The sequence below is a fragment of the Typopeltis vanoorti genome, chromosome 10 (genome assembly GCF_054136105.1).
Source record: "Typopeltis vanoorti isolate ZY-2024b chromosome 10, IOZ_Tvanoo_1.0, whole genome shotgun sequence".
Lineage (NCBI taxonomy): Eukaryota > Metazoa > Arthropoda > Arachnida > Uropygi > Thelyphonidae > Typopeltis > Typopeltis vanoorti.
Genome location: NC_143558.1, coordinates 26,188,604 through 26,201,392, shown reverse-complemented (window position 1 = coordinate 26,201,392; position 12,789 = coordinate 26,188,604). Strand labels below are relative to the sequence as shown.

Here is a 12,789-nt window from a genome sequence, read left to right as displayed (position 1 = left end):
TATTGTAGCCATTGCCACGTCTTGTTCCCGTCAAATTTTGTCCTCAGTATCTCGAAGCAATTGGCCATGCAAGGGTTTATTTTTCCAGCGCACATATCGGTTATTTTGTTGTTGTTGTTTTTGTAATCGGATTTGTTTCCTGTTGCTTTTAGAAGGCCCTCTTGTGTAACTGCTTGAAGCATTTGCTCAGAGCGATTGTCGATGTAACTTCTTAAACCAATTTCTTCTTCCTTCCACAGTCTGTCTCACTTGCAGCAGACTCCGTCCACCTATTCTCCTTGGTGGGTACAACCGGTCAACATCACTTCGTGGACGTAATGCATGATGCATAGTCATTAGTTTTCTAGTTTTGTAGTCCAGTTTGTCCAGGTCTTCTTTTGTCCAATCTATTATGCCAGCTGTGTATCCGATCACTGGTATAGCCCAAGAATTCATTGCTCTAATTGTGTTTAATCCATTTAGTTTTGTTTTCAGAATATTTCTTACTCTTTTGATAATGTATTCTGCTGCTGTCTGTTTTAATTATTATTATTATTATTATTATTATTATTATTATTATTATTATTATTATTATTATTATTATTATATTACTTCTTAAAAACAAATTTTTAAATAAAAATTCGCTTTTGAGGAATAAAATATGGGCCAAAGCTGCTTGTTTTCGTTACAGTAAAATAAAAATAAAAATGTCAGTGATCACTCTAAATCAAACAATAAATACAGAACCATTTTACCTCCTATAGTAATCGAAGTCAAAAATGCTTTATTAGCTTTGAATATTTTACAATTAAATGTCACTACAATCACGTGTCTAGAAGTTGCGCAGATATAATTCCAACTGCGTAGGTCAGTGAGAAGAATGGCTAGTTTTGGATACTTTATTTTATTGTATACGAAATCATGAAGGTTTCCACGCTCTTTGTGGTTTAAAACGAGTCAAGTTAGATGTTCTAATTAGAAATTGTTACACTTGCTCGCGAGCTAGCACTGCTGTGCCAGCTCGCATAGCATTCGAATGTTATTGTAGCTCGAATGCTATGCGAGCTAGCAAATTAATTGTTCATATCGTGATCACGCATTTTTTTTTTTCTTGGGGGAGGGAGGGTAGTTTAATTTCAAGAGAGCCGTTGAAGTGTAGTTTTTACATAATTTAAATTATGTAAAATTGTAGAATAAAATATTTAATATTAATGTAAATTAATATTAATATAATATATTCATAAAATAAATATAAAAATATTGTGATGATGATGATGATGATAAATAAAGATATAGCGAGATTTATAAGATAATAAAAATAATAATATAAAACTACCATTAGAATTAAAATGCAAATTGAAATAGAAACGAGACTTTTTTAGATAATAGGATCTAATATTAAAAGGAGGATATAAAAAATCAACTTTTTTGATTTATATTTTTTGCTGAAATTAGAATTAGGCGAAACCGAATTGCATACGTAGGATACCTAAGCCAAAAATGGATGGATAGGTCATAAAGACACTATAACTTTTGACACACTCGATTTTTGACTTTTACAGAGCATCGACTTTCGAGATAGAATTCTTTTTATTCGAATAACGTGAATATGTTGCAGACGTTAGGATAGTACTCACGAAAAACTATGAAAAGATGCGTCTATAGTAAGCGATGTTGAAGTAAGCTGTGGCATATAGATCTATGTGGGGCAGCAATGGACTTACAGGAGAAAGGATTTGTTGAACCATGCAATCTTTTCCGCTCAGGTTTCCAATGTTTGTTTCCTAAGTTAGTAAACAGAAATATATATCAGAACTAAAGAAGGAAAAGCCTCTTGGATGGATATCCAATGTATCCGTTATATCTGCCTGCTATATCCGCATCAGTGCATTCCAACACGGTGTGCGTTTTCCGATATGTTCTTTTTGTAGATCACCCCCGATAATACGCTGCCATTGAAACAGCTGTGGCTGGTCTCTTCGAACAACACGATTATTTTAATCATCTTTCGTTTCTCACCTCAACAAGCTGTTCCTAGCCATAGATTAGCATTGGTTGGAGGTTTTCTGGTTGATGGTATTTGTCTTAGTACGTACGAGTATGTCACGAGCTACACCCTCTGTCCAAAAAAAGAAACCGAACTTTCGAAAATAGAGGAAACTCTTGGCGTCACCTGTTGTATCATTTTGTTGTCGAAAGCGGCAACCTTCATTAGTGTTGTGTCAACTGTTTATGACATTTGTTTCGTTAGAAGCCGACTTATAGTGCCAAGAGTGACAATGTGTTTTGACGAACGGTTGGAAAATGAGTTTCAAATAGAGCTGCGATTGACTTTTATGTTAAACTTGGTAAAAGGTTTACCGAAAGGCATCAAATGCTTCAAAAAGCATACGGTGATGAATGCTTATCCCGTACTAAAGTTTACGAGTGGTTTAAGCGATTTCAAAGTGGTCGTGAGACGCTTGAGGACGACGAAAAGCCAGGCCGTCCAAAAACTGGACTCGGCAAAGTTAACATCCAAAAAGTGAGTGTTGTCATCAAAGAAAACCCGAAATCGTCCGTGAGATTGATTGAAGATGAATTGGGAATTCCAAAATCAACTGTGCACAATTTTGACCGAGAGTGTGGGCCTTCGTAAATTGAATTCGCGATTTGTTCCCCTCAAGTTGACCGACGACCAAAAAATGTATCGAATTGAACATTGCAAGGACCTCATTAAAACCGCTCGTAAGGAGTCAAAACGATCGTTACTAGTGAGGAAAAGGGGTGTTTTGAGTATGAGCCCGAAACAAAGCGCTAGAGTGCTGAGTGGAGACCACCAGAAAAGGGGAATCCGAAAACAATTCGCTTGGAAGTCAAAGATAAAGACAATGCTAATTTGTTTCTACGAATCCAAGGACATTATCCACAAAGAATTCGTTCCGCTTGGCCAAACGGTCAGTGGTGAGTTTTATCTCGAAGTTTTGAAGCGATTGATAGCGAGAATTCGTCGCGTACGGCATGAATATCGTGACGACCAACCGTTCGTCTAAACACACTGTCACTCTTGGCACTATAACTCGGCTTCTAACGAAACAAATGTCATAAACAGTAGACACAACACTAATGAAAGTTGCCGCTTTCGATAACAAAAAGATACAACAGGTGGCGCCACTAGTTTCTTCTGTTTTCGAAAAATTCGGTTTCTTTTTGGACCGAGGGTGTATAACCAGGAATGTAGGTAGTAGCATTGCTTCTAACGAGTGGATTGCAAAGATGAATGTGCCTATTATATTGGCAACTCAGTGTATATCATATCAAAAACATTTTGATTCATCTTACATCTTTTCGTGTAACGTAAAGTGTTCGCCGACTTATTTTATATTTCTTTTGTAATGTTTTTGGATAGATAATGAAATTGAAGATCTCGAAATGACCTTTGTGCGGTCCAAACCAGAGAGGATAGATGCCTTATGTAGGAATACGAAATTCACCAGAAACGAATTAAAATTTATATACCAAGGGTTTAAACAGGTAAGTCCAATATGTTCTTGAAGCATTTTAAGGATCAAAAGTATTTTGAACATGACAAGTAAATGTACATTTTACGATTTTTTGTTTTAACAAGGCAACATTAATTCTCTAGAATTGCTGATTACTAGACGTTTATGAATTTTAAATGATGTTTAAGTGAATTATTAATTAAAAACATAATCTTTCTCATTAAAAAGGAACGAGAGAAGTAAGTAGCGATACAGTTCCAACTGGTTGCGTAATACTTGCATTTTCGATAAACCACCTTCTTAATCAAAGAAGACAGGTGATATTTATGAAGCAGAACATTGATCGCAGTTGCCCGAGTTAGTAAACAGAAATGTCAGTACTAAAGAACGAAAAGCTACCTTGGATGAATTCCATGGATAACTGAAGCCATCAGTCTGGATTAAGTAATTCTGTGAAAATGGTGTCACGAAGTTCCAAGTAATCTTCCAAAATTGAATACTGGGATTACTTTTGTCTAGAAATAACGATCTATCATTTGTGTGTAGTTAAAATCTAATAGGGTTATAATTGTCCACTTTTTATTCGAATTTTGATGGCTATTTCTATCGAAATATCTCGTGCTATTGATGTAATGATTCTGATATTTTATTTTAAGCCTTTTTGTGCATTTTGTGAAATACTGTATTGCATTTACACTTAAATAGTTTCCGCTTCTGGCGAATCTATTTCTATGTCAGCATGCTTTAAAAAAAAAAAAAAAGCTAAAAGGCAAAATTTGCTCTTCCCTTCTTTGATTCAATGATGTCGCCGGAAGTACCGTCATCTGAGTGGAAACCTTCAAAAAGAAAATGCACCAGGCGATTTAGGATGAGGTTATTCTGCCAATGACGGTTCCATAAAATTGAGCCGATCATCAAAGGTATTTGTGTATCGTAAGAACGCTGTACATATGATCGCATTCTTGTGAAATAGATAGCAGAGACAAGACATTTTTGGCTTTTTTATATCTATAGATTGAATATGATGGATTCGTTTACTATTGCCATAGAAATCGTGATACCAATTGAATAAATGATTGCCATAGCGAGAGGGACTAGCTATGGCGTTGTTCACTAATTTAAATTTTTATCACTGATATTAAAATGCCTATTAATTAAACGAAGATATTTTGACATTCACAGAGCACTGGAAAAATATTTTCTGTGATATTTTCTTTACCATTTTACGGAGAACTCAAGTAGTTATGAGGAAACTATACTTGACACCAATGCAATAATGAAAATCTTCCGGTTCAGCCATCAGTCGATAATGGCTTTCTTCATATTTGACTCGTGCATTCATACAGACCGATGCCAACGATTATAAAATTGCACACTTGCCACGTTACAGCTGCGAGGGGGCCATTTCAGAAGACGCGGCGAGCGGAAATCGATCACCTCTGACTTAAAAGTTGTGGCCAATCGACAAGAGCCATCACCCCTTTTATGCCCAACTTACTTCAATGACCATTAATCTTACGCCAAAAGAATTTCCATTTGTGCCATCAAAAGTAAATGAACGTCTTTTCCTGAAGCTTTGTCAATAAATGAGTAAGTTTTCCTTTGGAGAAAAAAAAAGGTTTAGGCTGCATTTAGAAGACTGAGAAATTATTGGATAAATATGCATCACGAGAATGCTAGTAATGCATGTCGCTCAGTGCTTAGTTTTCTATCCGTCTGTTTATTATGTCTTTATATATTTATAAGCATCGTTTTTATATATTTTAAACATCGTTCAAGGCTAATAAGCATTGAACGATGTTTCTAAAAGTGTAAACATCGTACTTTACACTAAAAGTGCATCTGTCAAATTCTTTTTGATTTGTGATCCAACGGGCATGCTTTGTTGTTACAAAATGGCTGCTCACTAGTATTATGACATAGCTATCTACGATCTGTCCGTTTGTCTATTGTTCTGTTCCTTATCTCTCCAGCTGTCCGTGATGTGACTCACTTGGATCATAGTTCATCACGAGAGTGTATAAATGAAAATCAAAATAATGATCATCCGTGGTATCATCTGGAAAAAACCAATCATAAGAGAACACTTTGGCGCTACCTTACAGTCATTACCGTCTTACATTATTTACTCGAAGTCAGTCAACCTTTTCTTTTTATTATCTGAAACTGCGTCATTTTACCCCTGAAAGCAATGTAGGTCAATCTTTGAGCTAGCAAAAATCATTCAGACAAAACATTGTTTAAGTGCTGACAATCCATGTTGTGTGTGTGTGTGTGTGTGTGTGTGTGTGTGTGTGTGTGTGTGTGTGTGTGTGTGTGTGTGTGTGTGTGTGTGTGTGTGTGTGTGTGTGTGTGTGTGTGTGTGTGTCATTCCATTCACTCCATCACATGACATCTATTTTGCTATTTGTTGCGTGTTTTACAGTATCTGTCAGAGATTTTTTAAATATAGACAAACACGTTCTTTTGAAAACTTTAACAACATAAAAAAACAGAAAAATGAAAATGTTGGCTAACTGGATTCGGATTGCCGACATGGATTCATTTCAAACTTCAACGATTTTTTTAGCAATGGGACAGTCATGAAGAAGTGGAAAGGGCATTCTTTGGATCACTACTACAGAATTTTTAACTTCCTTTCATTGCACACAATACCTTTAAAAAAATCCTGAGAAATAGTAACTTATCCAAATTGTTAAACATGTTTGTTCCAAGTTGATTAATTGTCAGCAATTCCTGCTAACAAATGTCTTAACAGTTGTAGAGTGCACTTTAATGTGATTAGGCAACCACACCATTTCACTTGCAGTTGCTTGGAATAATCCTTGTGTACCTTCCGTTTGGAATGACCTCGGTTCGAACCCATCCTACTCCATGAGGAATCTTTAAGGACTTTTGAAATGAACGCAATTTATCCAATTTCATACGGAAGTCGAAAGGTTTCACCCTCCCAGAAACTCAGAATTTGTAAGCCAGCAAAACAGGCTTTAGTTTCTTTTGCCATAGTTCCAACCAAACTAAATCACGTTAGCAAGAAGGATTTAGAATTTCGATCGGTGGCCTTTATCATTTCATATGACTACAAGTGAAGAATTTCTCTAAGATCTTCTCAGGGAAAAAATCTATCATTCAATGGGGAGCCTCTGAAATAGAATTTTAAGGAAATATATACCAGGATATAATAGGATTCAAAATCACCTGAACACAAAGCGTCAAAGCCTATACAGCTCTTCATAGTAAACTTTAACTTGGTGATATATTCCTATTTGAAAAACTATGCAGATATAAATGTAAATTGCTCCAATAGAATGCAGCAATTGCAAACAGATCATTCAAGCTATATACGTTTATCTTCTCTTGTAGGGTGCCAAGGACAATATTGTATATTACTTGAAACATTTACACTATATCGACATCACAGTACTGTATTATTTCACTGTGCATTATATTATCAAAGGAACTAAATGAAATACGACTATACTGGTTCTTATTTAAAAGACATCAAATAACCTTCCTGACTTTCTTACCAAAGACAGTTTCTCAATTCCAAAGCTTCGAATTTCATGATGGTTTGTAATTTCGTTTTTTAATGAGATGTAGATCTTTCATATATTTCATTGAATTAAATATTAGGAACATTAATTTTTCTTTCTTTTTTTTCCTTTAGGCATGCCCTACAGGGATCGTAAACGAAACGACATTCAAGGATGTCTATGCTCAGTTTTTTCCTCAAGGAGGTAAGATTATCCGGTTCAATTTCCTCTCCTTAATTCTCGAAGGAGTAAACGGTGTAATTACACCGGATGCACTTTCTGGCAATGTTTTCGATCGAATCTTAGAATAGGTTAGAGTTCGTATCAAAACACTGTGAATCAGTTATAGTGTAAAGTTTAATAATGCTTTATATAATAAAAAGCTAAATAATTAAAAAGCATTTAATAAAGTTTTAAAAAAAATCGAATAATTAAAATAAGAATCTTATTATAAATGAATTTTCTTTACAAACAGTATCTGTTCGAACCAGGAAACTTACTGATTTTAAAACAATCAAACACGTTGAAAATATATTTGTGTTAATAATTTTGATAATATGTTTATTTTTCAGATGCCAGTCAGTATGCTCACTACGTGTTTAAGGCATTTGATCATGACCACAGTGGTACTATTACCTTTCAGGTGAATGATTTTCATTGTGTTATTTCTCACTTTTATTTCATAAATATTGAATGCAGATATAAACGGAATCCTATAGAATGAATCTAAGTTGTAGATTCCTCCTAACGTGGCATAGAGGTTTGTAGAATCCCACGAGAGATTGAAAACTTATAGCACACATTTTAGCGAACTATACATGAAACTTTTCTAAGTCCCTTGAGGACTCCAGAAAACAAAATGTTGGCCGATTAAATTCATCTCTTCTATAGACATCTACAATCTATTTCATCATCTATTTCAGTAATGTGATTCAAACCAACAGACTATTGGTTATAGAACTCAATCGCTGTTCTCTCGGTGAACAAAGCCCACTTCTTGAAGAATGAAAATTGGATCTGTGTTGGAGTTTCTTCACTCTAATGGATACCTTGCATTGGTCAGTAGTACAAATTCGAATTAAACGAACAGTGACCAAATTTTCAGGTGGTATATGTTTGTATCGTAAATTGAACAAGGAACTCAGTAACTTGTATTCAAAACAAAAAAGTGCAACAAAATTTCCTTAACATTTAAGCTCTTAATTCATTTTATATTATTTTATTATCTTACACTATTTTCTATTAGTTACTCTGTGTTTCCTTTATATTAAATTAATTTCTTATTATTTTTCTATTAATATCAGTTTATTTAATATTACCTTACAAGAAAAAGGAGAAGGAAGGACTGAAGGAGACAGATGAGGTTGAATAAAATAATAATATGGCATGAAAAAAAATGTTTGGTCTTAAGGACAATTTCCCTTTAATCTTATTTAAACCCTGAGAACCATCTGCAGTTCTAGTATAGATTCTGAATCTTGGATGTACTGCTGTTTAAAACCAACTGATTTTTCTTTGTATCAACATAGTTTAGAATGTTAAAATATTTTTGAGATTCTTAAGATACTTCGTGTTGCTTCGTCAATAGGATATTGTGATAGAGATATCTCTTCTCTCCCTAATGTCATATTTTCCCGACTCCCTTCCTAATCCCTCATGTCCGAAATGTAAATCATTGAAAGATAATCTATCATTGACGCAGTAGCAGTGGCTTATATTTTATACATAACATAGGAATCTTTAACGGGCTAATGTGTTCCACTAATGTTCCTAAAAGATCGTTGGTTAGTATTCTTGCTATGTTCCAACGAAAGATGTATCCTTCGTTTTCCACGTTTAAAAAATTTTCCCCAGTAATTTAACTTAAATTGTGCTTTTTAATATAATTCGTAGTTCAAATATCAAAACTTTAGAGAGTATATTGCTAAACATATTGCACAAAACGTTGCTGTAACAAATTTGTCCAGAAATTCGTCAGCAACCTTTCTTTGTAACCCAGAAACCAAATCTAGGTTACAAAGAGAGGGAGATTACGAGCAGCGTGTAGGTTTCATTATACTTTGATATGCAAGTGTGCTCAAAAATATAATGGCTATGTATTTCCCAAAGATAAATTAAACTGTCCTCTATTAAACTCTAATTATATGATATGCATTTGTCTTCCTCAACCACGTCTCTATTTGTAGAAGACTAGCATATTATTTGTGGTAGGCCATTAATTTTTCTGTTACTCAATTTCTCAACTAATCACGGAATTAATTTTACACAAACTTCATTTTTCTTCTTTACCTTAGATGCTGTGTTATAATTTGTATTAATTAGCTAACATCTCAAAATGTTTTCTTTATAATTCAGGAGTTTGTGGTCGGACTGTCTACCATTTCCAGAGGCTCACCTACAGAGAAGCTTCAGTGGACCTTCAATCTGTATGATATTAACGGTGACGGATGCATCACAAGGGAAGAAATGTTTGACATCATCAACTCCATTTATAGCCTGTTAGGGAGATTTGCAGAGCCCACCGTAAATGAGGAAACCACACGCGATCATGCAAACAGGGTCTTCGATGTAAGCATAAGAAATCAAGTTTTATAATATGGCATTTAATTTTAGAGTTTCTTTTTATATACCTATTTTAAAGACCCCTATACAAATTATTGAATTCAAATCTGTGAGATGGGAAGCTTTCTCTGGATTTCTCTCGGGAATTTCTACCCATAATTTAGGCTTGTCTTTCATACCGAACTGAATTATGAGAATCTGGTTACCGTAACCGCTTTCCACCCAACAAGCTGCAATTTCGAATCTCTCAGTGGCCATGGATATTTGTGATTATCTTTAGGTGGGAGATGAATTCGAAATGGCTTGAAAAGTTCAGTTTTTGGTGTCTAGAGCTGGATTACGGGACTAGGTAAAATTAATTTAAAACAAATTAAAAAAAAATAGAAGCGTTTACACCCTTTTTTTTGGATAGGAATCACATAACAAAAAAGAAGTCAGCCCTCGGTGAAAATTCTAAACAATCAATCCAACTCTATAAAATTTAATATTCTGGATGCACAAAAATGTTTCAAAATTCCGTCATTTATAATTTTTAAACTAATCTTTTTCATACTTTAACTTCCATCAGTGCATTCCGTATTATTTCAATGCAAATTGCATGTTTTTGACTTTAAGCCATTTGCCTTTCATTTGACCTAGAACTTTGTAATGGCTCCAAAAAGTAAATTAGATTACAACAGGATACTAAAAGGAAGTTTACCACATCTTAAAAAGAATTATTGCCCCATTTTCTACGAAGCCAAGAGAAAAAAGAAAAATAATAATTAGTTTAGAAACTCGAAAGGATGTGTTTTAGTGAAGTTAAATGCAACACTTAGCATACACTCGTTTAAATTCTCTTATGTAACATATAATATATCTAAAGACACAAATTTAAACCTTTCGCAATTTGATAGACTTCAATTTCCCGCAAAGTGCTGTTCATATATTATTTATGAGTTTTTATAAAAGGCTAAATAAATATAGTTTTCATTAAAGTAAGCAAGCGTAATGGCTCAGGTGTCGCTGTTGTCCGCTGGAATGACGTAATGTTATTTACCTCGTTACTTATGGCAACGATATTTTGCAATTTTTAGGTGTCTTTTGGACTTCATTTTCAAGATTTATATGTGTTTATTATAAATTGTGATTTAAATGAAGTGAAAAACGTGTGTTTAATTAAAAAAAATTAAGAGCATTCCATATACGGCTTGTTTATGTTAATTATACAGTAATTACTTATATTAATTCATTGTAGTTCTAATTTCACTTATTTGATTTTTTTTTTTCTTTAACAGAAACTTGATCTCAATAAAGATGGTGTTGTTACCTTCGATGAATTTCTGGAAACATGTCTACAGGTAAAAATTAAACAAACAAAACATTATTATAAATAATTATTTTTGATAGATCTAGTAAACTGACGGTACATTACTTTATGAATTATCGCAAACGTAATTCTGAATAATGTTGAATTTAAAACGTCCTTCGGTTACATGTATTTTTAGAATCAAATAATTATTATGTTTCATGTTAATTTTGTTAGCGCATGGAATGCCTGTTTGATGGTATACCAGAGCTTAGTCAATTTTGATTATCTTTTTAATTCTGCTTTTTCTTAGTCATTTTAAATTAAAAATAAATAAATAAATTCATTATTTCAATTATTTATTTAACTTGTTAACTAAATTTGATTCTTTCAATTATTTATTTAATTTCAATGTATAATTTTTATTTGTAGGATGACAACATCATCAAGTCGCTCAATTTGCTAGACACTGTTCTCTAACTTGATCCCATTCCGATGAAGGAGATGAGGATGAGTCTTTTTCCAAAAATTTAAAAAAAAAAAAAAAAAAAAATCGGTGGATGGAAGGATAGTTATGTTTCCTTCGTAACCTGCCGGAGTTGAGCTGAGCTTCGTTACCAGTTGGCCAATGATCTTTATTCAACGAAAAATAAAAATAAAAATAAAACATTTATATGGGGGCTGCATTCCTATCCAACCAGCAGACCCAACTTCCATAAATACACTTTTTGCTGTTCCAAATATTGAATGAGCTTCCATGGTTAGTTTTTACATAGCTGTATTGTAGTTGTTTTATTTCTGATTTCCAATTTTCGCCGTCCATAAGTTTAACAGTTAAATTTGGGATTTAAAAAACAAATTAAAATAAACACTGTACAGAAATAGTTTCTTTAGTTTAGGATTAGCAAATGTCGCTCCAAATGCGCATTATCAGTCGTCCATAGTTATTTGAAATAGTTATTTTATCGTTTAGAATTGCATGCTTCATTCTATATCCCCTTTATAGATTTATTTCGAAACTTTAGAGAGGCCTACTTCAAGTAGAAGTCCTTAGCCTTCCTGTTAACCCCCTCCCACTATTATCTTAGGGTGGGGTCCCATTCAAAAGTGATCTCTAGGATAGAGCATGCTATACTTCCAAATAGCCGATAAAAAAACAAAATAAAAACCTTTGTAACCCTGATATTGTCCTATTTTTATATCGTCAATGGGAGTTTTGTGCCCATTTTAATTGGTGAAAAGTGCCAATGGTTTACCAGTTCGCTAAGTGGAAGTTTATCAAAGGATCACATGTTTTGCGCATGCGTTTTTCGGTTATATGTCTGTTTGTATCGCATCTTACTGAAGCTCTCGAATTATTTTAATTTTCATTGATTCTTGATATCAGTTATAAGCATGTATATATCATTATTTGGTGTATATTCCATTTCTGTTTTATTTTGGACCTTTACCAGTTGTTTCCCAAGAGATTTGTACTATATTTCTGTACCTTTTCAGCTTCAGTGTTCTTAGCAGGGTTATGAAATGTCTCGTGACATTGATTCTACATTGTGATTTAAATAAAGAATAAAATATAACACTTTTTGTCTCTAATGATTTTTTCTTCTGAGATCATCTTCATGCATATAATAGACAAATATTTCAACAAACAATTATTCAAGAAACTCATTAAAATGGATCAGAAATTTGACCATTACTTGACTATCTGGTCCGCTTCACCTTATTGGAAATAATGTATTTATTAATTAATTATATAAATGAAATTATTACAATTCTCTCAAGGTAAGAGTGTTGACAACAGTGTAGGAATATGCCTACTAGTTGATGAGAAGGAAATGATTCTCAAAATGATTGTGGTTGAAAATTACAGGCATAAGAGTTTATGTAGAATAAAACTTATCTTAAGAGACCAACAGCTCCTTGTAAAAGTGATTTGCTAAACTTG

General features: G+C 33.6%; 1 protein-coding gene across 1 annotated transcript in view; it reads left to right on the top strand.

The window, feature by feature from the left end:
* LOC150102256 (A-type potassium channel modulatory protein KCNIP1-like) overlaps positions 1-12,323 on the top strand; it is a 56,528-nt gene extending 44,205 nt beyond the window's left edge. Inside the window, exons 2-7 of the mRNA XM_090399170.1 lie at positions 3,368-3,492; positions 7,129-7,198; positions 7,567-7,637; positions 9,350-9,562; positions 10,834-10,896; positions 11,277-12,323. Of these exons, the coding sequence (XP_090255296.1) occupies positions 3,368-3,492; positions 7,129-7,198; positions 7,567-7,637; positions 9,350-9,562; positions 10,834-10,896; positions 11,277-11,324 (590 nt within the window). The 3' untranslated portion in view covers positions 11,325-12,323. The remainder of the gene's footprint in view (positions 1-3,367; positions 3,493-7,128; positions 7,199-7,566; positions 7,638-9,349; positions 9,563-10,833; positions 10,897-11,276) is intronic.
* Positions 12,324-12,789: the final 466 nt, after the last annotated feature.